Source organism: Syngnathus acus, chromosome 2 (genome assembly GCF_901709675.1).
Source record: "Syngnathus acus chromosome 2, fSynAcu1.2, whole genome shotgun sequence".
NCBI lineage: Eukaryota > Metazoa > Chordata > Actinopteri > Syngnathiformes > Syngnathidae > Syngnathus > Syngnathus acus.
In genome coordinates, this window is record NC_051088.1 from 5,477,543 (window position 1) to 5,505,392 (window position 27,850).

The following is a 27,850-nucleotide window of genomic DNA, read 5'->3' on the forward strand; positions in this document are numbered from 1 at the left end:
TTGGTAGGAGAACGGTCAGGAGATCACGATTTTTTTGGGGGGTCACATTTTGCCTCTTTTGTTGGATCAGAGTTTGACATATGTTTCCACTTTAGTGTGTTTGGTTTTGAAGTCTAGCTGCTGGACTGACAGCAGCTCGTGGTGCTGAGTATAATGATCCCTGAGGAGATACTGCATGACTAAAGTGGAGAGCAAAGCCAAGGTCAGTTGGAAGGCCTGACACAATCCTGAGTGACACAAAGCAGGAATTCTTTATGAGTTACTGACAGCAGAACATGACACTGACTTCCTCTAGTAACGAACGGCATTGCAGCATCTTGTAGTAATTATCTCCAGAACATTAGGACTATTATGGCTAGAAAAGGGTGGAGACTTATACACTATATTCACATTCATCTTTAATAGTCTGCACCGGTGTCCAATTTTACATGTTTGTGTAGAGCAGTAACCTACACCTTATAAGCGAGAGTCCATTGGCAAGAGCATTTGATTCGTTCCACCAATGACAGACAAACCCTCAGATGAACTGTTACAGAAACTCCTCAAACATTTAAAAATGTACATAGTTATCTTTTCTTTTGTTGTTGCATCACATTTTTAATATCTTTAATATGGCCGCTAAGGGGTTAGGAAGAAAAGTCCCATCCCCTTAAAAAAAGTGCCATAACATATATTATTTGTAATGTATTAACTTGAAAACCATCATACATTCATACCATTAGGTGTTCTCATATTAGGACTCTGATATGAATGAACTGCATGTGGTATGAGTAAAAAGAAGTCAGTCATTGAGAAGTTTGACAGCTGTGTATTTATTAATTGTTGGTTCAGGCCATTGAAACACGAGTTCAGAACAAAAATACATTTTTTAAAATTTTTAAATTAAAAAAAAAAAAATATATATATATGGCACGCTTGACACTTTTTTTTTTTCTTGGGCTATGCTGTTTATACTTTAAGCTGTTTAACAGACTTTATATCCAAATTCTTCTCAATTGGTTTTTTTCAAACCCATCAGGGGTCACCACAGTGTGCCACCTTCCAAGCGGAAAACTTGTTCTTCATCTGGGCCTGGAACCACTACTTGTGGTCTTCAGATGTTTTTTTTGGACACTAAACAGCTAGCATTTGGGAATATTCAGTCTTCATGCAACCCAAGTTTTCATCAGGATCTTAGATTTTTTTTTTTTCCCCGCAAAAGTAAAACTTCAGAATTGTTTATTCATCAGGATGTGAATGAAGCAACATCAGAAAACATTCTCAGTGTGGTTAATGTGGAAAAGTGCCATGTGAAACCCACCCATTTACTGTTTCCCAGATACCTGGCACATAAGCATTGTTTTGCAATAAACAGTTTTGAGCATTCTTGGCTGTGCTTTTCCTACTGGAGGAGAAATCATCCACTTTATATGTCAGAAACAACATTAGCTTACCATCAACGTCCCTGGAATGTTTACAAAAAAATCTTGAAGAAATGTTTAATTGCTTGTGTTGACTGTTAGCAGTAGGACTGACTGCAATGCAAGTGCACCAATAAACTGAAAACAAACAAACAAACAAACAAACAATAAATCCCACTTGAGGAAAATGCAGTACATTTGCATAGAATTGCCAAGCTTTGGTAACAATATAATATTCCTACTTGGTCAAGTAATTTAAACTCAAAAGAAGTTCAAAAGAATAATTCCAGTGTTATCTTGGCCAAGTTCAGCTGACATAAAGTAAATGTTAAAGCTCTGATCCTGTGCTCTCTTTTGATAGCAATGTCACTGTCTGACTCGGGTTTTATCTGGAGTAATTTGCCCCTCTTTGCCATGACGCCTAATCTGAATTTCAGCTCTTTTATTTGGAGAACGAGCACAGATAGGGTTGGACCAGAGCGCAGTGGTCACCTTCACATGACAGGTCTCATCCGTCACCAGTATATTGCGCTATTGCTTTTATGTCCATCTCCCCACCTTGCTGTCATACTCTTCATAACCCCTTTTACTTGTGTTCTATCATTTCTCTTCATAACCTCCCCCCGCATCATCAGATCACTACCCCTTCCTGCCTCCTCCCCTCTATCTACGTAGGTTGCCTGCTGCGAGCCTCGCCTGCTGATAGAATTTACGTTTATATCTGCTTGAGAAGACAGGATGCAGGAGCTCGCACCCTGCACTCTTTCTCTATTTCAAGATCCTTTCCGTGCATGAAAAGCCGGCTGGATGCGAATGGCAGCTGAGACTAATACAGTATGCCAGCATGACTCAATTAATGTGAGGATAGTTACAGAGGGAGAGCGTTTTGTTCAATCAATCAGCCATATTGGACATTTAGGGCCAGTAATCATTCCAATCACATTGTTCTTTTGAGCAAGCAAAATTAGAGCTGACTGTGTTTATATGTGCTCTTAGGTCTTCGATCTATTTCTATGACGACAGAGAAGGCTTTGGCGGAGGAAATGAAAAGTGCAATGGAGGGTGACTCCAGGCGAACCAATCAGGTGGGTGCACTGGGTAACTAACAGCAGCTCACTTTAGTCGGGTCTCTCAATCATTCCTCCTACCTAGACAAAGCATCTTTACATATTTCTGCAACGCTTCAACCAATTGAACAATTAATCATGTCGTGAAACAAGCAATTGCATCTGACTGAGGATAGTAGGACACGAGCACTTTTTGACTTTCTCTGTCCAGATTCCGGAGGATCATCGAGATGTGGATGAAAGCTCAGACAAGACACCCAGCAAGGCTTCCAAATCCCCCCAGAAGAGCAACAAAAGGCCCAAGACAGTCCCTGTTAAAGTCAGCTTGCTTGACGGCTCAGACTACGAGACCGCCGTTGAGGTACATTGCTCAATCCTGTTCCATTTGCATACTCACATGCTGAAGTGGGACAAGAGTGTAATTTTTAAGAGCTACATTCATTCACCCTGTCATTTACTGGCATCTGGGCCGTTAATTAAATCAATCAGAGTTGCCTACTGCAGAAGAGACCAGCAGTGACCAACTCAGCAGGCCAAAAGGACATCCTAATCCAACCCCAAATACATTTTTCTGACTTTTATTGGAACAAGACATTAAATTGTTTAAACCTCATACTACGATGTAAAATTGCACACATTTTAAAAGTTCTAAACTCGTCTTAAGTTGAGTTCAGGTAACTCTGTTTTCATGCTTTCACCATTTACCAAGTTCTCTTCGACTTAGTTATTATTTTTTGTGTATGTGTTTAATGTTAGTTTTTTATTTTGGTGCATAAACGGAACCAATACAAGAACTTGTTTGTTGGTTGGTCGACATTTGTGACAATTGAATGAATTCAGCCTATGGGGAACGGAAATGTGATTGTGAATGTCTCCCATTGTCTTCTTTTGTTCCTCTTGTTTGTTACATTTGTTCGTCCAATTCACTGTTTTGTGCTATTGTGATGTCACAGATATCACCATTCTGCGTGCACACCCGGCATCAGAAACCCATGTCAGAACACAAACAACAACTTCAAATCTTGGCCTCTTTTCTCTCTGGCCTACTATTTTCTCCACGATTTTCTGATTTAAATCGTCATTCAGCTGTAGTTTATGTTATTGTCAGCTTTTTAGTTTGCAGCTCATTTTGCTCATGTCTATAAGCTTATTAATCCTGCACCACTGCCAGACCAAAACCTGATATACTACATTATTCCCTAATTTAATGAAAACTTCCATGTCACTCTGGTGATACTAGGTGAATTTCCACAAAGAACTGAATAGCAAAGTGACTGTACATGAACACTGATATGGAATTTTCCAATACGAGTCAGCACGGGTTATAGCATTGTGGTGTCACTGAGGAATGTTTAATGGCCACACTCCATGGATAGTTGGTACAGATGACAAATGACTACCAGATGACTTTGGATAAATCAGTCAGCAGCTTTTGGGAAAAATAAAATCAACTCATTAACAGAACAGCTTCAGGTCAGGTAACACAACAGCTTAGTTTTGAATGAATAGCAGCCACTTTTTGTACTGACTAAAAAAATGTTTCTTCAGCTAAAACAATGGAAACAACCTTGAGGTTTGCGGGTCAAAACTTTCACAGTCCCATTGAGGCTTATTTTACATGTATACTTAGGAGTGAACACCCGCAAGAGTTACACAGACTCATTCTCAGAAGAATTTTGTTCAGTAATTGTTTTATCATCCTGTGAAAGTGCAGACCTATAATTTAATTAGGCTTTCATTTATAAAGTGTATAATGCTGCAGCAATTATAGCAATCTTAAAATGTGCAAAATGCTTCTGATTGCTGTCACACTGTGCAAGCAATTCTACTACATTTGAACAATCCTTGACTGACTCAGCACAGCACATTGCATTGCACCTCAGAGAGACAATGTGTGTCGTGAAAAACTAAATGTCACTGAGTCAGGAAATACTACAGCTTTCACTGTGCGGGTGGGTGCTGCTCAGATCAACGACCGCAACTGCTCAGCAACTGTGCGGCTTGAGGTGACTTTCCAGGAAGATTGGTGGATGTTAATTGAGCATTCCACATTCCCGGTTGCCCATAGATCATTCATTATGAAGCTCTTTAACCCCTTTGGCCCATGCACTTGTTGAAGGGTCTATTACGACAACGGCTGACCTTATTCCTGTAGACAACATTACTTGTAGACCTTGCCGTGACTGCCTTCCTCCATAAAACGGCGTAGCCAGCGAGGTAATTACCGTAATTTTTGGACTAAAAGTCGCTCCGGAGTACAAGTCGCATCAGCCATAAAATGCCCAAAAAAGTAAAAAAAAACATATATAAGTCGCTCCGGAGTATGAGTCGCATTTTGGAGGGCAATTTATTCGACAAAATCCAACACCAAGAACAGACATGAACGAGCAACAACAGGCTAAACGATAGGTATGCTAACGTGACATAAACACAAACGAAGAGCTGAGAACGGGCCTGACGTAACATTCAGAGTGATAAAAAAAACTATTACGTAAATAAAACGTTCATAAAACCATCTGTGTCACTCCAATTCATTAAATCCATTGATCGTCCTTTGTCAACAATGGGTGCGCGCCGCTGACGGCGCTTGCACTTCAAAATATTCCACAGGCCCATATAACGATATATAAATTAGATATCAAATAACTATTATATAAGCAATAATATTATCAAACCATCTGTGCACTCTAAATCATTAAATCCATCGATCAAATTCCTCGTCCTTTGTCAACAACGCCGCGCGTGCGCCCTGACGTCAGCCTCGTCGTTATTCCACAGGTCGAGTATATAACTAGATTGTAGCGTTAACAAAGTACAAGGAAAGACGTGGGTTTGGTAAACGGCTCTTTATTTAACAAAACAAACTTCCAGGCGTGTGGTGGCGTGGACTTCCAGCCACGGAGGTGGAAGAGAGATCCATAGAATAGGACCGGGCGTGCGTAAAAGCCATGACCGAGCCCCATCCACCGTCCTCGGACAGCCACCCGGCCGAGCGCCAGCCCCCGACTTCTATCCACGGAGGTGAAAGAGAGCTCCGTAGAGTAGGACCGGGCGTGCGTAAAAGCCATGTCCGAGCCTCATCTACCGTCCCTGGACAGCCACCCGGCCGAACGCCGTCCCCGACTTCAATCCACGGAGGTGAAAGAGAGCTCCGTAGAGTAGGACCGGGCGTGCGTAAAAGCCATAATAGTTTTTCAAACCTTCTGTGTCACTCCAAATCCTTAAACCCTTCAAACTCTTCATCCGCCGTGTCACTTAGAAACAAAGCCGCTAATGATGCCGGTAGTACGTGGGGCCCTTCGTCATCTTCGTCATCCCGTGATCAATCTTTGTCATTTTTGTAAACAACCGCCACGCTGCGTCGCGCTACTGACGTCACTTGAAATTCAAATTACAGTAATCCCTTGCTACATCGCGGTTCGTTTATCGCGGCTTCACTTTTTTCTTTTGTTGAAAATTTTTGAAAAAAAACACATAAGTCGCTCCTTATTATAAGTCGCCCCCCCACCCAAACTATGAAAAAAAACGCGACTTATAGTCCGAAAATTACGGTAATCCAAATGTAATCATGTTTTCCAATTTGGCCTCTCTTCCCGATGTTGTGAAAGAACTCTGAATGGACCATGTTACTTGTGCAGCAAGTGTGTGACGAGTGTGATTCTGTTGTCCTTGAAGCGTGCTTTTCGGCTGTTTAATGACATCGGAAGCTATGGAAAAAATTGAGCAGCTGAAAAGAAGAGCAATAACACAACAGTCTATAATGAATAGATCATGCTAGCGATGCAGCAGACCTAGCTAAGAACGGTTTGTGCATGCACACGTGACGTCCTGACAGTGCAGATCATGCAGGCTCACATTGGTGAGGTGAGGGCCGTGGCTTCGGTCAGACTCAGGGAGGAAGGCATTCAGTGAGTCTACATTCAAACGTTGCAGTTTAAAAACTGCAAACTGCCTCTTTAATAAGCCCCCCACCTCATTCTTTACTAAATAAAATCTTTATTTCTATCTAACCTCTATGGGTATTGTGTATCTGCGTTGTTTTACCTCATTACATTACATACATAATTTCTCCTTGTCCATCAGATGCACACACATCCATCCCTTCACGTCTCTTGGTCCACAGAATTTGCACTTTGACAGCAAATCCATACATTGCAATTGACAGATGATGTTTGACCAGGGAGAAAATGGAATGTGAGAGCGAGAGGCGTAGGAAACGATAAAGAGAAGTGGGGGGAGGAGAGGCAGAGACATATGGTCGGTCGTGGGTGAGTCTACTGTTTGGACACAATGATGAATGTGGTAAAATCCAAACTGTAATTTCAGCTATGAAGTGCATTGAGCAAGCAGTTTTGATGCGAAAAACACAGAGAGCCTGACTTTGCCTACCATCAAGGTTTGGCTGGTAAATGAGATATTGATCAAGTCCCACAATTAAAGCTGGGATTCCATTCCCTTTTTGCTTCAGGCTTCCATAGGAACTCTCTTTTTAGTTAGTGTTTGTAAATTGAACTGAATTTACAGAAATGCTAATGGCCATATTCTCACCTCTGCTACTTAACCACACGTCAATGTGAATCAGTCTTACTGTTTTGGAAGTTCCTTCTATGTCTCCTGGATTTTGTGGCTAAACAGAATCAAATAGCAACAAATTCAAAAATTTAAAAATCTTTGCTTCAGATCAGTTTAAATAAGATATTTATTACATATATTTATAACAAATAAAGAAATGTGGAGAAAAATAAAGCCACTATACTGACACAAGGTCACAGTGTCTTTTTCATCCATCCATCCATCCATTTTCTGAAACGCTTAGTCCCCACGGGGGTCGCGGGAGTGCTGGAGCCTATCCCAGCCGTTATCGGGCAGTAGGCGGGGGACACCCTGAACCGGTTGCCAGCCAATCGCAGGGCACACAGAGACAAACAACCATTTGCACTCGCACTCACACCTAGGGACAATTTGGAGTCTTCAATCGGCCTACCAAGCATGTTTTTGGGATGTGGGAGGAAACCGGAGTGCCCGGAGAAAACCCACGCGGGCCCGGGGAGAACTTGCAAACTCCACACAGGGAGGGCCGGAGGTGGAATCGAACCCGCACCCTCCTAACTGTGAGGCGGACGTGCTACCCAGTGCTCCACCAAGCTTTTTTCATTCAGATTTAATTCTTCTTTTTTTCCTTCTTCTTATTTATAAAAAAGGATTAACGTCTGCTCTGTTTATCATTTTACATTTGCATGTAATTACTGAACCAACGACAATAGTCATGTTAAAGGGGCATTGTTGATGCACTGCTGTTGTCACGGCGACCCTGTATCCTCCTAGCTTCGTGGTCTACAGCATCATCGTGGTGGACCAGCCAGGGCACACTTTACAGTATGTATGAGTACCATATTTTCCGCACCATAAGGCGCTTCGGGTTAAAAGGTGCAAAGTCAATTGCAGGGTCTATTTTGTATTTAATCCACACATAGGGCACACCGCATTATAGGACGCATGCTTGCCATGACTTAAAGGCTTTTAAGTGTGCCTTATGGTGCGGAAAATACAGTACAAGTTGTGTTCAATAATCAGCTGCAAGACATTTTCAAAACGGGGTTAAATAATTTTTTTTATTTTTACCATCCATCCATCCATCCATCCATCCATCCATCCATCCATCCATCCATCCATCCATCCATCCATCCATCCATCCATCCATCCATCCATCCATCCATCCATCCATCCATCCATCCATCCTTGGGCAGTAGGAAGTAACCCCCGAACTGCCAGCCAATCGCAGGGCACACATGTACGCACACACGCACGCACGCACGCACATGCACATGCACATGCACATGCACATGCACATGCACATGCACACACACGCACGCACGCACACACACACACACACACACACACACACACACACACACACACACACACACACACACACACACACACACACACACACACACACACACACACACACACACACACACACTCAGTCGGTCGCTGATGGTGTTGATAGTGTATTGCTCAAGAGCAATAAAGTCCAATTCCTCTTCATTACTGTTTTCAAAAAAATGGCACATTGTTTGGCTTTCTTCTCGTGTTCACTGCTTTAGTCTTTTCTTACCAAAGAGAAAAGGATGGAGTGGGAGAGGGCACAAGGAACCTATTACGTCTGTTTCTATGGTAACAGCTGCTTGGTTGCTTTGTCACCGTAGGAGCTGGACTGCCCAAGGAGATGTGTGTGTGCACATTGTGCATGTTTGTGTGCAATCAACAGTGTGCATGTTTTTTCCCCAAAGGGCTGCATTAATAAAATGTGTGATCTGTTGTTTAGCTGGTGATGTGTTTTCCTTCGCCTGACGCTTGTTGGCACTCCCATTCAGCAGGGGGTAGTCATTGCTTGGCATCTTTATGATGTTAAGCATTGGTTTTTACCCTTATGGGACATGAAACGTCAACGATGAATAAAAAAATGTATACAACATGCAGTACTATTGTTTAGTGCCTTGACAGATAAGCCTTCGACAACGTCAGGACTTCCTTATAGTTTTATGGATGTTAGGTGGTAAACATTCCGCAGTCTGTATGCCTCTTTTTTAGTTGTTGCTGGCATACATTAAACATGTTTAGTCACTTGCAACTGTTATTGTACAGTTTTTTATAGCGATGTGATTGTGTGTGTGTGTGTGTGTGTGTGTGTGTGCGCGTGTGCGTGTGTGTGTGTGTGTGTGTGTGTTTGTGTGTGTCTGATAGAAATTTGCCAAGGGCCAAACACTGCTGGACATGGTTTGTGGCCATCTGAACCTGTTGGAGAGGGACTACTTCGGTTTGACGTTCCACGACCCCGACAATACCAAGGTCTTGCCAACATATTAACACACCTTTGGAAATATTTGGGATGACTTGTTCCGAGCACGATTCCTTCACAGCCAATATGTAAAAATTATATAAGGGTGGCACGGTGGAGCACTGGTTAGCATGTCTGCCTCACAGTTCAGAGGTGTAGGACTTGATTTCAGCTCCGGCCTTCCTATGTGGGGTTTGTATTTCCACCTCTTCCTTAATCGCTACTCTGTGGATCTGAAATACATAATGACAAGACAAGTCCGTGGCACCTACTCTCCTGACCACATTTGCTTCACACACTAGTTAGACTGAAGGCGCATTTCAGAATGGAATGTGAACGCTTCCACAAAAGAAATTGGATTCTACCAAAATAAATCCAAATTGAGCATAAAGACCTGCTCGACTATGTCTAGTGTTTGAGGCAAATCATTGTGGCACATATGCAATGACACATCAAACAGCATGTAGTGCTTGATTTTGTACACATATTTTGTGAGAGCAAATATTGGAATGTGAATTAAGATGTTAACATGATTGATTATGCATGGGACATTCTATCAAATGAACCAGATGGAACCTTAATTCGAACAAGATCAATGCTAGATTGATGTTGTCCAAACATGTTGGCTTCAGACTGAAAATAGGATTATACAGCCTTTTTAAAAGAAGGTGCTTGGACTCGAAGGAGACTCATAAAAGCTGCTGGTGACATTAAACAGAACAAGCAGCATTTGGTTAACCTTCATCACACCCATATTGATGTTTCCTGTCATTTGTAGAGGCCAGTTTTTGCTCTTCAGCTATGCAAGACAGTCAGCAAGGAGCTCTTGAAATATAGCTGAAGGATTTTGCCGAGGTCAAATCTCACAAAAATGCATTGTCTCTTTTTTTCATCTTTATCAGCATTGGTTGGATCCGTCCAAGGAGATTAAAAAGCAAATTCGAAGTAAGTGCACGACAGAGACTATGCACACTCAGTATATTCTGTGTGTGTGTGTGTGTGTGTGTGTGTGTGTGTGTGTGTGTGTGTGTGTGTGTGTGTGTGTGTGTGTGTGTGTGTGTGTGTGTGTGTATATGAGTTTGAGTGCACACGTGTGCATGTACGTATGTATCCGATTAATGAACTAGACTACGTGCTTGCAGTTTGTCAATGAAATGATTTCTCAAAAATATCTGACCTCGACTTCATTATCAGACTGCCAAAGAAACAAAAGACTAGAAAGATGAGCGAGAACGGGGTTGGTTCATTTAAGAAAAGTTGAACAGAGGGCTAAATCATGCAAGGGGTAGGTTTTATCAAGTCGTGAAGTTCTGTTGAGTTTAAAGTAAGGGTGAAGTGTGTAATAGTTTTCAAATGTTTTCAACCCCTGTTTCTGTGGCATTTTCCATTTTCCATGCATGGAGGCAGTGTGCCCCAGTAGAGGTCTGTGTAGATCAGGTGTCAGCAATTGAGCGCTACTTGTAGGGAACTGATTAATGTGAACATCACATTATGTTTATTCAAATGTTATTGTTAACAATTAACGGCATTCATCATACAGATTACTAAGGCCGTCAATATCAAATATTTTTGAGTCAGTTATTCTATTAATTATTCCATCGACTAATTGGACCATGAATTTATTTTGTATAACAAAATATATATTTTTGATGACTTCTTATTAATCGATGATTGTCAATCATTTGTTATTGTTTTATGATTAAACAAAGCCAAATAAACAACAAAAGCAAAATCACACAGGAGCCCCAACCTTCTTGAAACTTAGAACTTCTTGGGTTTAGCAAAGAGCTGCTCGTTGGATACATGCGTCTGAGGCTACTTTAAATTTAGCACTGCAATTACAGGTAATCCATACTTTTCGTATCCAATAAATTGATTACGGTTCAGTTGTTTGGTCCATAACCGGTCAGAAGAAGGATAAATGTTCATTATTGTTTTCCAAAGTAAAGCAGATGTTAACAAATTTCTCATTCTGATGAAACACAAACGATATGTAGTCTGCTTACGTGAAAAACAGAAATCACCAATTGTTACACCAATCAAAGCATTGTAACTGTTGAGAGGTGGAAATCGGAGGATTAGTACTTTTTTAAGATATTTGATTAATCAATTAGTTTTGACCCCTCCAGTGACAACAAAAATCATTATAAAGATTTTAGCACAATAATTATCAACAATCATTTTACAAGGCGGAAAACCAAGCAGATATCATCAACACAAGACATCAACAGGACTACCATGCTGACCTAGTGAATATGGCTGTAATCAATTATCACACCAATTCATATTTTGCCATAATATACAGCAGAAATAAATGTACAGGTACAATAAATTATTTCAGTATAGTCCAATAGAATGGATATTCGGTCCAAAATCAACAATGCAATCTTGAGCTGAGGTGTTGAAGATTGTTGGAAATGTGCCTAACTGTCTACGTCGCTAATCTGTTCACAGTTGGCGCCTGGATTTTGGGATTCTCTGTTAAATTCTACCCCCCAGACCCATCAGTGCTCATTGAAGACATCACCAGGTTGGTCGGAATTCTACAGCTCAAGTCTTTAATGTCTTTGGCCATCACTTCACTTGAGTAGGATTGTTGAACAAAACAGTTTAGACTGGGCAGAGACAAAATGACTCACCTGAAAGTGTGAAACCAATTCTATTGAAAAATATTTCCGTAAATTCAAAACAGACAAACTGACCGTAATTTATATTTTTCAGCTATCAGTTGGACAATCAAATGAGCGACTGAGCCAAAGCTTGATTAAGACATGACCTATTTTGGTCTTGAAACTTTCGCACAGAACAGCGTTTGATGTTTGGGTCCTGACAAGTAAAATTATTAGGTTTCCAGTTGGTTCCAAACACTGCGTTAATTGTTTTAATCCAATACTGCTGGGACAAATTACAAAAGGATGAATCACGCAACTTGTGGAAATGCATAACAGCACGTGTGACTAAATTCCACAACTCGTTTAACCTTTCTGTGTTAGGAAGGTGTATCCCCTGAGTAGAATATGCATCCCAGATGTAGAGTTCAGTGCCAATACCCCAAAAAATCTAATGATTGAGGACAGAAAAGGGTTCAAGTTCTCAGGATTGTATCAAACTGTCAAACATGACATAAAGTATGCACATCCGTATTAGTAATAATAGATGAACTGGTGATATAAAATGCTCTAAAGCCATGCTGCTCGAATTACTATGTTTATAGAAGATATTTTTTTTCCATGTGACCCAGTGAGCACACTGCTTCTTTGAACACGCAGGAAGCCTTACTGGAGTTGGTTTCAACCGCAAAGCAATGGTCTGTTGTAATTTTGTCACGACTGGTATTTGTATTTATGACCTTTTTCCCCCCGATCTGAAAGTACTCTCGTGTCCAAAACAACCACTATGTATAACTGTGAAATTGTTTCTGGACAGACATTTTCTTAAAAACGCCAAGGACTAATCAACCACTAGCTGTGTGGTTGTTTGACAGAAGCGATGAAATATTCTTCTGTTAAACTGTACAATTGGATCCAATTTTGATTATTGAATAACATTTATAGTCTTTGAGCAAATTTTATGGGGCTAATCACCAATGTTCACATAATGCATAGCACTTTGGTTTTAATTTACTTGCTCATGACCTAATGTGCAACTGTTAAATTGGACACAGTCCACTGTGCAGCCACTGGTTAATATCGGATTTCAGAAAAAAAAGAACATGATATGGAAATGATCCGTTCCACACTCCAAATGTCAACAAAATAAAACTTTTATCATCTGTAACAGCCAGGGGTACCCTGTGCCATAGTAGGTAAGAAAAAAAAAAAAAAAACATAAATGAAAAATCAAGTGCGCTGAAGTCTCACAAGATTTGAAGTCTCTCGAGCCTACATTGGCAACAGTGGATGTTTTGGCAGTGTGAAAGTGTATTTGTGCAGTCATCTTAAAAGCAAAAAGACAGAAGGCTAAACCTAACAAGTCTCTACATATTTGTTAGGTACTACCTGTGCCTGCAATTGAGGGACGACATCCTGTCCGGCCGTCTGCCCTGTTCTTTTGTAACGCATGCCCTCTTGGGCTCCTACACTGTTCAGGCTGAACTGGGTGACTATGAGCCCGAGGAACACGGGCTGGATTATGTGGCTGACTTTCGCTTTGCCCCTAATCAGACGCGGGAGCTGGAGGAAAGGGTGATGGAGCTGCATCGTAACTATAGGTCAGCACACAAATTCACCTAATTGCCAGTGAAACTTTGTGGGGTATGGCAGATTCAATGATGACTCATTTGTGATTATTCCACCCTAGAGGAATGAGTCCAGCAGATGCAGAAGTGAATTTTCTAGAAAATGCAAAGAAGCTCTCAATGTATGGGGTAGACTTACATCACGCTAAGGTACATGTACAGAATATAGTAGTGATACAATTTCTAGTATATGGTAGTTACTTATGCTAATACAGAGATTTTCCCATGATTAGGATTCCGAAGGAATCGACATAATGCTTGGCGTGAGCGCTAATGGTCTGCTCATTTACCGAGACCGTCTAAGGATCAACCGTTTTGCCTGGCCAAAGATCCTCAAGATCTCATACAAGAGGAGCAATTTCTACATCAAGATCCGTCCTGGAGAGGTACTGTCTTTTCGGACGATGCTTGGCTTTGCAATTAATGAACCCAATGCCCAATGAGGACGGCTCATGATTGTATGACAAATCCTTGCTAAGTGAAATGAGGGTACATAGACTCCACTATTTCATGTAGTAAAGGTTTTACTGTTGTCAGCAGGGTGCAATAGTGGTTAACATGTCTGGTTGTTCTTCCCGAACTTTCATGAGCGCAATTTTCTTTCTATCTTGCGAGTGACTAACAAAGCTAAAGTTTTCTGAATTTCCTTTCTCTATCTCCTCAAGTCAGTGTGAGTTTACATGTTTACGGTCAGGGTCGTGTTTTTGAAAGGACAATTTAAAGGCCTGTGATATTGCTAACAACCTATTGATTGGGCAGATGCTACTTCTATTCACATCACTGAACATCTGATGCAGGGAGTTATTTGTCAGTTGGCTGGAGTTGTACCGTACGTGTCACCAAACAAAATGTGTCTGAGGGAAAAGAAAATATATCGATTCTTCCATTGCAGTAAACACAGCTCACCCTCACACTGTCCCTTCATCTTTCCCCGCACTCTCTCCTCTCACCCTTCCTTTCTTTTCTCACCATCCATCACTCCTTCTCCCTCACGGCTCAGTATGAACAGTTTGAGAGCACCATTGGCTTCAAGTTGCCCAACCATCGGGCCTCGAAGCGCCTGTGGAAGGTTTGCATTGAGCACCACACCTTCTTCAGGTAGGACTTGGGTACTCGCCTATTCTGCATTGCTGCATGGCACAAAACCGCCACTCGGAATGGGCCTGATCATTGATCATACAATCATTAAGAACGCTGCTGTCTGCGTGCAATTGTTGATTGATCATCTTGAAGCAACTGAGACAAAACAGAATGCAGCTTAGCTGGTCAAACCAGCGGGGCTGCTGATTCAGTCAGAAACCATTCATGTAGGTAGTTGCTGCCTCTACGTATTCTTTAAAGAATGCTGATTGCGTCATGCATTTTTCGATTGGCTGCATCAAGACAAATCTTGGCCATATGGGTTAGGGACCTCATTTTATCAGCAGAAATCCAGGACTAAATTGCTTTCGTTAATCTCTTTAACCTCAAAAATATACCCTGGGAACTGTTTTTACAGGTTGGTATCTCCAGAGCCACCACCAAAGGGCTTCCTGGTGATTGGCTCCAAGTTCCGCTACAGTGGGCGAACTCAAGCCCAAACCAGACAGGCCAGTGCTCTGATTGACAGGCCTGCTCCTCTCTTTGATCGCTCTGTTAGCAAGAGGTACTTGCTGTCCCGAAGTATTGATGGGGGTAAGAGCTCCTATTTGTCCTGAATCCCTCCAGGCTACAACCATGTTTTTTATGGTCTTCTGAAGGAAGGAATCTTTCTTGGCAAGGCTTTGTCCTGACTTTTAGATATGGTTAGACGTTTGTAGACTCTTTTTGATGGTGAGCCCATCATTTAAAAATTTAATAGTATAACTGCACGGCTCTCTTACAGTACAGTACACGACCTGTCATTCTGTCACCACAATGTTATAAATGACTCCAGTGAGAAATGTTATTTGTGACAAAGTATAAAACTACTGGCCGGAATCAAATAGACCAACTCAAAATCTTTTTCCTGGTCAGATTGTTTTTTACTTGACAACGTTCACAGGGCTCAGTTATAACGCCTCTAAGGTGAGTGCAAAAATGGGCCGCACAGCATAGTGAACAAAAACAATTTAGAAAGCTGCACCCCACACCGCATAATTGCCCTCAAATCAAGATTTATTGTGTGTCAAATGGATTTTTGTAAAGTGTACCTACATGAATTATTAAAACTAAACACAGCACTTTCCCTCCACTGGCACCAAACCAGCTTCAACTTTAGGTAATAGTATGGACCAGTTGTCTCAGCGAAGCTCGAGTGAACGAACACAGTTCATGTCTAGAGAAGACCTGGACCAGGAAGGCAGCATGGACCTAGACCATGATCACTACCACTATGCGGAACAAGACCAAGACCATGATCACGACACTGACCGAGACTTAGAGCTGCACCATGGTCAAGAGTACATTCGTGGTGCGAGCATTTCAACATGCAGCAAAACTTTGGAGCTCAAGGTATGTTTTCTCACATTGACTGCTGATCAAAACAGATTTTATTCCATACAGTTCTCAGAGTTTTGTACTGACCCACATCCTTGACTTGACAAACATCCACAATGATAAAGTCTGTGAAACCATTTATGCTCTTCAACGTCCTTTGCATTGGACAACGGTATTCACCATCCCTTTGTTGCCAATCATTTGACTAATCTCACTGGTTTTCAGCTCCTCTCCAGGCATTTAAAAAAATCCTTCACTTGGTTCTAAATCCCCTTATATTTTTTTGAAGCATCTCTAAAAGATTTCTCTCGTTTCCCTGCTCTAATGTCATCATCCTTTCTCACTAACCACCCCCTTTGCTGTTTTTGACCTTTTTTTCCCCTCTGGCTTGTCTTGTCCTGCAGGCCGAGGAAGCAGCCTCGCCTGTAGACTCAAAACCAGAGGTATTTTGGCCACTTATGCGTGCGTCTGTTTGTGGTTGTTGTTGGTTTAGTACCGCAACTTATATCTGCACCCCATGTCCTTTTGTGACTGTTTTTTCCCTGAAAGAAATGTTACTTCTATTCAGCTGGAGATTTTGCAGAATTCCAATGCTGGTAATTTGTTGTGACACTGTGAGTTGTTCACAAATTAATGGACAGAAGATGAAGGGGGGACAAAATAATGGCAGTCCTGTGTGGAGTTTGCATGTTCTCCCCGTGCCTCCATAGGTTTTCTCCGGCTAGTCAGGTTTCCACCCACATTCCAAAAACATGCACGATAGGCCAATTGAGCACTGGAGATTGCCCATAGGTGTGAGTGCGAGTGCAAATGGTTGTTCGTCCATTTGTGCCCTGCGATTGGTTGGCAACTAGTTCAGGGTGTCCCCCGCCTACTGCCCGTAGTCAGCTGGGATAGGCACCAGTACGCCTAGACTTTCGTGAGGAGAAGCGTTTCAGAAAATGGATGGATGAATGGATAGTTTACGTTTAAATCAATTAGTAAGTCTTTAAAAAGAAACATCACCTAAGTTACAATGTACACCAGTGATTGTCAATTTTCTCACAACAAACACCACCTAAAAAAAGTTTAATCTTCATGACCAATATGAAGTACAATTGTGTAATGGGCCTACATATTGCTAAAAAAATGAAACATTCCTGTTTCTATTATCAAATTAATCGATATGGCTCATATATAGTCATAAGCCACTGTCGATTTTTGTGTTGTGTCAACATTATTATCAGACTTAAATATCAAAACTATGGACCTAATTATTATTTAATCACACTGTATTGCACATAACTAAAATGTACCTTAATACTTTTTAAGAACAAACACAGTTCTGAAATAATGAATGAAAATGTACTAAAAGGTTTAACAGATCAGCACTTAGGCAGTGATGCTTCTGTAGAGGCATGCATTCACTTGTATTAAAGGGAATGATTCATTCTAATTTTTAGCTTTCATTACAAACAGATGGTCCTCAAGCAGTGCTGATTGTCCAGTGCTTCTTTTCTCAAATGACTAATCTCTTGACGTTTCAGTCTGCAACAGCCAAGTGTGAAAAATTATCGTTTTTGAGCATCAACATGCTTTTAATTGGAACCTGCCACACAATATATACTTATGTATTCACACACTCACGATGTTTACACAATCATTTACTACACAGTCTTTAGGGAAAGTAGTCCTTGTTACTTATATTTAATCTGGGAATTAGTATATTAATAATCAATAAGCCAATGTTGAAAGGGATTGTTTGACGATCGTGTGAATGTTTGCCCGCTGGTTTTCCTTTTTTCCCTTTGCTTTTACATCTTTGCATGAAAATGAACCAAACTAATGAAATAAAATCACACCATCATCTGTTTTGCTTAAATCGCCTCATCGCATTTGGCTTGCTCCCCACTTGGACAAGGATCTGGCCTCGGCTCGGCCCAAGCAGGAGGTATTTGCTTATCTTGTCTACTTTGATGTTCGTCAATTATTGTCGTGCAAGAACACAAGATGAAAAATATTTCGTTTGACTTCAGAGTGCCATATTTGCAAACACATTCCACTATACAATGTGTCAAACTACTTATTTTGCTGAGGCTGTTGACTTGTTTTGAGCACCAAGGAGCTGGAACCTGTATGTCTGAATGTAGTGAGAGGGTGTAGAGTGGTGTCTTCCCCAAAGCAAAAATAAGTCATTGAAAGTCATTCTACTGTATAACGCCGTCATCTGGAACCGACGTCATTCATCCAAGATCGTTCACCCATACAGTTACACATTTGGGAGTGGGAAAATCGTTGGGGCTTGCCAACAGTCCACACCTCAAACCAAGTGAACACGTGGGATTGGCTTGGGTGTGGAATGTATTCTAAAATGACCAACACAACCGCAATGGCTGACTTGTTATGACTCCTGGTTGAGGAAGTAAAGAGCAGTGTGACTAGTTTGAGGATTATGCGCATTACAAGGCTGTTTTAGCGATGTATGGTTCTTCCACATAACCCAGAATGTTCTGTGAAAGAATGCCAATATGTCTCGGTATAAAGTTACCATGCGCTACTGATTAGAATGTGATTCAACAAAGCACATCAAACAAGTCAACAGCAACAATAAAATAAGGTGGTTGGCATAGGCTGTGATGATGTGAGCCATTTTACATGGGGAGAATGCACATACCCAGCTGTGCTACTCATCCCACAAATGCATGATCATTAGAAATAAGGTATATTTTAAAAGAGCCTTCCTGGTGGTATGACATTATTGGCAAGAAACATTTTTAGTGTCCAAGAGGACCAAACATTTTGTTTAACATGTAAACTGGAAGTTTGTTAATGTGATGACGAGAGGGTGTGAACAAAGTCAAATGATACGTAATCTAGCAGAGGAAATGTGTAAGCCTTAGAGAGTACAAAAACACCCTGTTTAATTTGGGCCTTTTTAAAAGATCTGGAAAGTATCTCTTTGGTGTTTTGTAACTCAGCCTTGACTTTTACTGTGTAAGTAGCAGTTCTTGGACAAGCCAGAAGATGTTCTACAGAAACACCAGGCCAGCATCAATGAACTGAAGAGGGCCTTGAGGCAGCCTAATAGCAAGATGAACCAGCGGGAGAAACGAACTTGCTCTGCTACTCCTCCCGGAGGAACCCCAGAGCGGAAACCAGTAAGAATGTGATTTGATTACTGAGTAATGAATTCAAGATTTTCCCTTTGTCTGATCTGTTTGGCTTGGCCAAATGTCCTGTAATGTCTTAAGCAGACATTCCAAATGTTACTTACTGAGGCTGAACGAACCATCAAGTGAGAAAAACACATCTTGATGAATAACGGAGGAATGACGTGATTTGCATTTCCCCTTGACCTGTCTTGAAAAATCCCTTTTAGTGTTTCGTAGGGTAAACATTGGGGTGTGACGCTAGGCTAACTCTTTACTCTATGTCAACATAGGCGACTGGTGAAGTCAATTTGATTGACAAGCAGGATGCTTTTGGACGAGCGCTGGATTGTGACTCTAATGTGGCTAGAGACACGCTGACGGTCACACCTTGGGCTGAGGAAAATGGGGGAATGTGGAACTCTCAAACTGGCAAATCTCTTCAAACTGACTTAAGAGCAATGGGACAGACAATTAGAAGCCCCCAGGATGCTCCTTTGGCTGCTAACAATGGTCATGATTTTCTAACAAAGCGTTACATTCATGAAAATGGATTCAGTTCACCAAATACAAAACAAAGAAATGGAACACCGAGCAAAGATGTTAAGCTTTGCCAACATGAGCATAACATACCTCAAGTGCCATCAAAGAACTTTGCTTTCTCCTCGGAGACTCTGGATTCGGACTCAAAGGGAAAAGGGGCCGAGATGTCAAATGACACACAGAAAATCGAAGGCCTGAGTTCTGAAGGTTTGCTGAAAGATTTCTGTAACAGTTTCAACTGTGAACAGCATGAAGTCACCAAAGTCGTTCCTCTCAAGCCGCAGAGATCCAAAAGATCTTTGAATAAAAACACCATAGTTTGTGTGAATCCTCTTAACCAGTCTACGTGGGTTACTGTCGGGGATACGGCAATGACACAATCAGAAGGCGAATCCGCGGAAAAGAGAAGTGTGGAGGATAATGTTAGACTGGCCACAGATAGAGTCAGTGACTCAGCAGCTAGAAACTACCACAGTGGCGCTGGAACATTGCATCATCAACAAGACTTGAGAGAATTTAGGGATGCAGCAAGTCCGCTGCCAAAAAGTGGCGAAAAACCGGAAGATGCTCAGAATAACGCAGAGAGGCTCCTGTCCAGGTTACCAACTGTTCCCCCACGAACACTCCCTCTGAAAAAACAGTGGTCCAGAGACCGCCACAGCAACACTGACTGCAGCCACATCCACTACAGAACCAACCAAGACGCCGCCAAGAGGAAGCAAGCGGTAAACCACCTAAAACTGTCTGTCCATCATGGGGAAGTAAAACATTGCATGAGCTTGACGCAATGACATGCAGAACTTGTGTTTGCCATCTCCAAAGTACAGCAAAATCACGCGCTCATCCTTTACAACTCATGAGACAGAGAAAGCAAAAGTCATTGATCGACTTAATTCTTCTCCACGCTCCAGCGAGCTTTTTGCTTTCCTTTTCCCCCCTCTGCAAAGCTTGACATCTGCTTGGTCATTTCAGAACGTCACAGACCTTTATACCAAGCTCCCCTTTATCCTTCCAACATCCTCACATGACAAAGGTGGCTGCTGTTGCAAGAAGCGCAAGGCCTTTTCCAACCATTCCTCCGCCGAAATCTATTGGTAAATGGCCGAGAAAGGCTGTGAAACTAAATGACCTGCATTGGCACTTCTGTAGCAACACTCGACAATCTAAAAGACGTCGATTAGACACGGTCAGAGGCTGCAGAGCTGCCAAACCTTTCTGGTTTTAGGCATTCATACATTCCATTTCCAATGTAGTATACCTTTCCCTTGAAAATGGTTATTTATTATTTTTGTTTAAAAAGTGGAACGGTTCAGTGCATGGCATTGCAGTTCTTTTGAAATGAGAAATAGCATGCTTCTGACTATAGCTTCAGTGAGGACATTTCTTGTGTTTCTTCCCAGCCTGAGTAAGAAATCCCAATGGGCAACTTATCACGCATTACACAAACAATCAGCAGAGAACATTGCAAACTTTTTTAAATGTTATAACCAATGTGTTCATTTTTCTAACTGAATCCCGTTATTTCGGTATTATTAGGCAGACTGTCATGAATGAATTTTGGATTTGATCCATTATTGACTGTATAATAACTTCTGCTTGTTCTTCTGTAGGAGACCCCTCCGACACCTGCCATTCATGAGGAACCTCTCAACGATTCCTCGGTGAGTCGTCAATAAGCATCATACTGGATGATAGTTTTGACTGAAAACAATCCAAAATATCAATACTCAAGCTAACTGTAATGAAATAAAAATAGAAAGCTTCCATAATAAAACTGGTTCAACCTTGGTTAACACTAGGAGTCCCAGCATTTTTGACTCTACTCCTTTTCGTCCCAAGCGCTGCAATTTGGAACGCTGGGGTACTTTATATCTCATTAGGCCACTTTTTCTTATGTACATGGGTCCATTAGATCGGAATGTCATAAACAGGGATGGGTGTAGGGAGATATGAGTGTGGACAATGATCAAGCATTATGTTCAGTCATCGGCGTGACTAATTACCTGGTGATCTTAGACACTGAAATGCTTGCTGACGCTGGACAAAAGTACTTTGACACTACTTGAGTGTTTTCTAGGAATGTGAATCTGCTAATCTGCTCTTGCTGGAGTTTAGTAATATGTCTCACATTATTCATCATCTATTCAGAAAAATTGTCCCAAAAAGTCACATGTCCAAAGCAAAAGGAGAATAAAAAGATTACAGTAATTAATGTCAAGTAATTCTACAAATATAAAGTTTTATATGAAGTAATGTTACAACAATTGATGTGTATTTGGAATATGTGCTCCAAAATTCTCCACAGTCTTCCCCTTAGCGCAGGTATACATCATACTCAGAAGTTAGGCTAGTTAGTTTTTCTCAACTGTATCACAGAGCTAACGTGAACTCTATCTGTAGCAGGAGCCTTGGGAGAGACGTCTGGGGTCAGTGTCCGAGGACGATCAAGACCACGAGATCTTGTACTTGAAGGAAACCCACCTCGGCATCGAGCGCAAATGTTCCAGCATCACAGTCAGCTCCACTTCCAGCTTGGAGGCCGAGGTCGACTTCACCATTCTCACAGACCTGCACACAGGCATGGAAGAGTTCTCCCGTGGCATGACCGAGCTGGGCGAGCGGGACTTGTCGCCTGACGGGGGCCTGCGCTTCGGGATCGACTTCCTTCAGCAGCAAGGCCCCTCTGGGTCGTCGCCTCCTTTGGTGTCTGCGCCTCCTGTGTCCAGAGGAATGAGCAGCAGTCCTCCGGCTAAGCATGTCCAAGCTGAAGAAGTTCGAACGGAACCCAAACGGCCTGATGTGCAGGTGAGCTTTTCAGATTTGTTCAGCCTGTCTGATTCTGTATTGATGGATCGGAACTCAAAAGTAGGTTGTGGACACATTTTGTGGACAGGTTGTTAAAAAAAAAAAAAAAAAAAAAAAAAAAAAAATTCAATCATCTCTACTGAGGGCACGTAGTATAAAAAAGATAAACTGCTATATTAAGGTGATATTTGCATAAATTGAGGCCTAAACAATATGTGATTTTGTTTACTGGTTTTCTCTTGAGAAACAACACTTTGCTTTATGGTCTCCTCCCAAGCCTGTAGTACCTAAAAAGCCCAAGAGGTCGGTACCGGTGTCATGTTCAGTGGACAGGGAGCAGTTACACAGAGAAGCCAGTCGTGTCACCAGCGCCACGCCTCTGAGTCGGGAACCCAGTGATGTCATCGGCGCTGTTAGGAAGACGGACGTGAGGACAGAAACCCAGCCCAATGGGTCAGAGGTCACAACAACCATCGTGGAGTTCACAGATCAGGTTGGTTAGGACTGCGTAATATGGTCGTAATGGTTTTTACACGGTTTATTTTTTTGCAGAAAGTTTCTTCAATGTATCAAAATTTAAGTAAGGTGTTCTTCTGTGTTCATTGTAATGATGCAATCGTGACTTTGTACTGCATCTTGACTCAAGAGAGGAACTGGTTTTGTAGTTTGGGTCTTGACCTGTAACTTGTTGCAGGATCACGGTATGACTGGCCTGAGCGAGGTCTCTTACTCCACAAGACAGAGCATTTCCCCTGTGAGTGTTATACCCGCCAACAGATACACTTGCACAATTCAGAAAAATCTGTTACAAGAGTAAGGAACTCGGTAATGTTAATTGATCATTTTTATAAAGATTGTTAACATTTTCTTCAATTTTGGGGGTGATAAAATTGATTTTGGGGGCCTGATTGATTAGTTTAACATCTCATATACAGTGTCACAGCCACATATGACACTGTGGATGGTGGGGACATGTCTTTTGCAGTTTCATTAGGACCCCAATCTGATTTTGCCCAAGATATCCTTACAATTGCTTTTTCATTTGACCATTTGTCACTGACACATCTTATAAATAGCAGATTAACAATTTAAAACTCTCGCGTTGCAGCGTTGTGGGCTCTATTTTCTGACTCTCATTGAACACAACTTCACAGTCAGCTCAAGTCTTTCCACGCCGGAAAAAAATAGGCATTTGATCAGCGTGAAAGACAAAAAGGAACAATTCTCTGTTGATGTTTGTAACAGCTTTCTCCTTAGCGAGATTAGTCTTGCGGCATGTGCTCAGTAATAGCTGAATTGAAATATACTTTAAATGTACTTGGAAATCTTTGAAACCATTTGCAAGGGTTAGGGTTTCAAAGTAGAGTTTGGGTCTTTAAGTAGGGTTTAAAACGAGGGTTAAGGTTTCAAAGTAGGGTTTGAAATTAGGGTTATGATTTCGAAGTAGAAAATTAGGGTTAGGGTTTCGAAGTAGGGTTTCAAACTTGGGTTTGGGTTTTGTAGGGTTTCAAACTAGGATTTTGGTTTCAAACTAGGGTTAGGCCTAAGAAATAGGGTTTCAGTCTAAAGTTAGAGTTTCAAACTAGAGTTAGGGTTAAGGGTTAGTGTTTAGGTGTTAAGGTTAGGGCTATTGGTTAAGTGTCGTAGTACGGTTTCAAATGAATGTCAGCTTTTCAAACTAGGGTTAGGGTTTCGTAGTAAGGTTTTAAACTCGGGTTTGGTTTTGTAGATGGGTTTAAAACTAGGGTTAAGGTTTCAAACTAGGGTTAGGCTTTGGAAATAGGATTTTAGTCTAAAGTTAAGGTTTCAAACTAGGGTTAAGCGTAAGAGTTTAGGTGTTAAGGTTAGGGCTAGTGTTGTAGTGCGGTTTCAGACTAAAGTCAGCTCTTCAAACTCAGATTAGGGTTTTCCAAGTAGGGTTTTAAACATGGGTTTGGGTTTTATAGACAGGTTTAAAACTAGGGTTAATGTTCCAAACTTGGTTTGCGCTTTGGAAAGTGTCTTTCAATCTAAAATTAAGGCTTCAAACTAGGACTAGGTTTAATGGTTACAGTTTAGGTGTTAAAGTTAGGGCTATTGGTTAAGTGTCGTAGCATGGTTTCAAATGAAAGTCAGCTTTTCAAACTAAGGTTAGGGTTTCGAAGTAGGGTTTCAAACCTGGGTTTGTATTTTGTAAAAGGGTTTAAAACTAGGGTTAAGGTTTCAAACTAGGGTTAGGCTTTGAAAGTAGGGTTTCAATCTAAAGTTAGGGTTTCAAACTAGGGTTACGGGTTAGGGTTAAGGCTTCTTGGATTAGGTGATAAGGTTATTGGTTAAGTGTTGTACTGTTTTAATATGAAGTCAGGTTTTCAAACTAGAAGTTTGTTTATAGTGGCAGGTGTGTGAACTGCTTTCCCCCCTACAGGTGCATATGAGCAGTCTTGGAAGAGAGTCAACGGGGTCTCCCATCCTTGTCACAGAAAATGTAACATCAGCAACCACACAGGTTACCAAGGTTGAGAATAAACATTTACAAAGATCATCATTTAATGTGGAATAGTCTGTTTAGTGTGGTGTTTAACTCACAGACGGTGAAAGGAGGCTACTCAGAGACCAGGATTGAAAAGAGGATCATCATCACAGGAGATGATGATGTGGACCAGGAACAGGTGAAGTGCACATTTCAATGCAAACAAGGTTATGGCACTGCAGCCCTTCCATGCCATAATATTGAACTCAGTAAATTGATTTTTCATACATCTGATCTGATCTGATCTGGCAGGCTCTGGCCATTGCAATCCAGGAGGCCAAGCAGCAGCATCCGGACATGCAGGTGACCATGGCGGTAGTTGTCAGGGAAACAGAATCATCCGCTGAGGAACGGCATGGAGCAGAGGTGCAAGAAGCCATGTTGACTTCTTAAAATGTGCATGCAAAAAATCAGTTCAAATAGAAACTGATGATTACTAGTGTAGGAAGTGTCTGTTGATTTCTCCCTAAGTGAGGTCATATGTGATAAATGTTCCTTATTTACAAAAATAAGCATGCAATGAACAAGGTGGATTTTGCTATTTTGCAGCTTACGAGTGCCTAAATATTTAGCTTACACCACAAAAAAGAATTCTTGGTACTGCTATTTGTAAAATCACAAGCTAGCGTTAATACAACTCGAGCTTTTCTGACAGACCATTGCAATAACAGATATGCTATTCTCTTAAGTCCAAACCAGTTTAGTTATTTTGAAGTCACGTGAATACACGTTGCTTTAAAACTACATGTACACCTCTCTTCTGTTTCCTACAGTCGTGATTTCCAGAGATGAGAAGCTGTGACCTATCATCCCAAGTGGCAGTCTCCATATGTCCCATACCACCCAGTCGAAACAGTTTGAATCTAATTTCTGCTATTCTGATTTCTATTGACACACAGCTTCATTTTTGTGACACAGAATGCTTTGGGTTGATGCTGTAAAGAAAATTTAAGGAAGACAAGTTTGGTGGATAACTTGCCCTATAAGAATTTGACAATTGTTACTTTTTATACTTCAAAGAGATTTTGTTCATTTTTGTGATATTGTGGTGCAAAAAGGGATGAGAGGTAGTAGTATAACTCTTAGTCCCCAAACTTCTGCTGTGAATGCTTCCTAATTAGTAATGCACTGAATAACTGTCATGACAACTGGAAATGGACATAGTTATATCTGCGTTGCACTGATAAAGGAGTTAAATAGAGAAGAACAATAGCGCCCTCTTGTGGTGTCTTCAAGGCCCATCGTTTAATTTGAGTTTATAATTCTACTGTGTAAGTGGTGATGAATATGACTTGCTGCAACGTTGTGAATTGTACATTTCAAACAATTTCTGCCTTTGAATCTACAAATCAGGAGTTGCTAATGCATCTTCTATTCCCATAATAGTTCGGCATGTTTAAAAGGGGCCCAGTTCCTTCCCTTCTTTCCCAGCCCAAGGAGCTCAACTGCATATTTGTGTAGTGATTAGATTAAGATCATCACTGGGCTTCTGTAGCGATATTTGAGATCATATTTGCATGGCAATGTCTTTGCATTATTGGGCTTTAATTGAGTAATGCATTTAAGCCAATGTGAATGGTTATGATTTCAGATTGTAATGACAGAAACAACAGAGATCAAGTCAATCACAATCCAGACCAGATGTATAAAAGAGGAAATTTAACTTCCTGACAGGAAATGAAAAGTGCTCACCGAAAGAAGGTGCAGATTTACCCAGGCTACGTACTCCTAAAACCCAGTGATAACAGATAATAAACTGTATCCCTCTTCCCACAACTGACACTGACCTGTATGTTTTTACAATTAATAGGCTTCATAAAAATAGACGTTTTTTCTCCCCTCCATAATGAAAAACAAAACAGGAGCACACTCTGTTGCTGTTCCACGTTTTATTTACGCTTCATTCATTTCGTCAAGAATGCTGTTATTTATCTAGCAAAGTGCAGCACTCGGATTGCAGTTTATTTTGACAGTACAGATGTGCAATGTGCCACTTGTCAATTAAATGGGCTGTGGTTTGTGAAGGTTTTTTTTTGTATCAACTAGAAATGTAATTACTGAAGTGCCAGCCTGTTGACAAGGACTCAAGACTAGTGTCCTTAGATGTAGAACTTCTGCAAAGCGTTGGATCATGTGACTGATAAGAATTGTTGTAAGACTTTTTTTTTTTTTTTTTGCTCAAGGAGTAAGGGGATTATTCAACATTTACATTGGTGTGGTGTAGCTCCGTTGCGTGTCGTGTGACTGGAATGGAAGATGGACCAAAAATAAAACAGTCATGTACCTTGTAGTTACTGTATTCGGTCGAGGTCAGTGAAGATGTGAAGTAGTTGCCAAGGTCCTGAAGGACACTAGAGGGCAGCGGCGAACAAAGACAGCCTTGCATCAACACAGTGCACGTGAGCTTGTCATCTTACCTTTAATCATATCGGATCTTCCTGTGCACGTGACAGAAACGTGCTTGTCCTACTTGAGATCAACTGCAGATGCTGTGGGCTTTTGACTTTGAGACCCTCTGCACTCCTTCTGCAGCTTCATTTCTTCTGCAGTGCTTCTCCGTCAAGTTGTGCCGTGTCCTTGCTGTACATTGTCCTTGCATTTCTCTCAAACAAATAAACAAGACTAGTACTTGGCTTTCCCTTGCTCAGTGTGTGTCATTAGAGCGTGAATTACATTTGTGATCAAATGCATCACTTGAGGCCACATATAAAAAATATGGTCATATTATATTCAGAAATGAACAAAATACCCATATTGCATATTCAACTTGTTAATATCTTAACCTAATATGAAACACTTAAAATGATTATTTTGATCAAATATTGCAACATATAAGAAATGTGTGAATATAAAGTTTTCCCTC

The 27,850-nt window shown here is 41.2% G+C and overlaps 1 protein-coding gene across 9 annotated transcripts in view; it reads left to right on the forward strand.

Moving 5' to 3' along the window:
- The window catches only part of si:dkey-178k16.1 (band 4.1-like protein 1), a 34,053-nt gene extending 6,424 nt beyond the window's left edge, over positions 1-27,629 (forward strand). Inside the window, exons 2-25 of one of the 9 annotated variants that reach the window (XM_037277637.1) lie at positions 96-202; positions 2,397-2,485; positions 2,679-2,828; positions 9,215-9,319; positions 10,211-10,253; positions 11,763-11,838; positions 13,300-13,518; positions 13,608-13,695; positions 13,779-13,931; positions 14,546-14,643; positions 15,044-15,219; positions 15,773-16,017; positions 16,407-16,445; positions 17,903-17,932; positions 18,984-19,139; positions 19,424-20,398; positions 21,284-21,334; positions 22,074-22,478; positions 22,756-22,971; positions 23,173-23,232; positions 24,883-24,972; positions 25,046-25,126; positions 25,240-25,353; positions 25,761-27,629. In XM_037277637.1, the coding sequence (XP_037133532.1) occupies positions 2,414-2,485; positions 2,679-2,828; positions 9,215-9,319; positions 10,211-10,253; positions 11,763-11,838; positions 13,300-13,518; positions 13,608-13,695; positions 13,779-13,931; positions 14,546-14,643; positions 15,044-15,219; positions 15,773-16,017; positions 16,407-16,445; positions 17,903-17,932; positions 18,984-19,139; positions 19,424-20,398; positions 21,284-21,334; positions 22,074-22,478; positions 22,756-22,971; positions 23,173-23,232; positions 24,883-24,972; positions 25,046-25,126; positions 25,240-25,353; positions 25,761-25,766 (3,648 nt within the window). In that variant the 5' untranslated portion in view covers positions 96-202; positions 2,397-2,413 and the 3' untranslated portion in view covers positions 25,767-27,629. The remainder of the gene's footprint in view (positions 1-95; positions 203-2,396; positions 2,486-2,678; positions 2,829-9,214; positions 9,320-10,210; positions 10,254-11,762; positions 11,839-13,299; positions 13,519-13,607; positions 13,696-13,778; positions 13,932-14,545; positions 14,644-15,043; positions 15,220-15,772; positions 16,018-16,406; positions 16,446-17,902; positions 17,933-18,983; positions 19,140-19,423; positions 20,399-21,283; positions 21,335-22,073; positions 22,479-22,755; positions 22,972-23,172; positions 23,233-24,882; positions 24,973-25,045; positions 25,127-25,239; positions 25,354-25,760) is intronic. The other 8 variants (XM_037277644.1, XM_037277626.1, XM_037277654.1 and 5 more) reach the window with 8 other exon arrangements.
- The last annotated feature ends 221 nt before the right edge of the window (positions 27,630-27,850 follow it).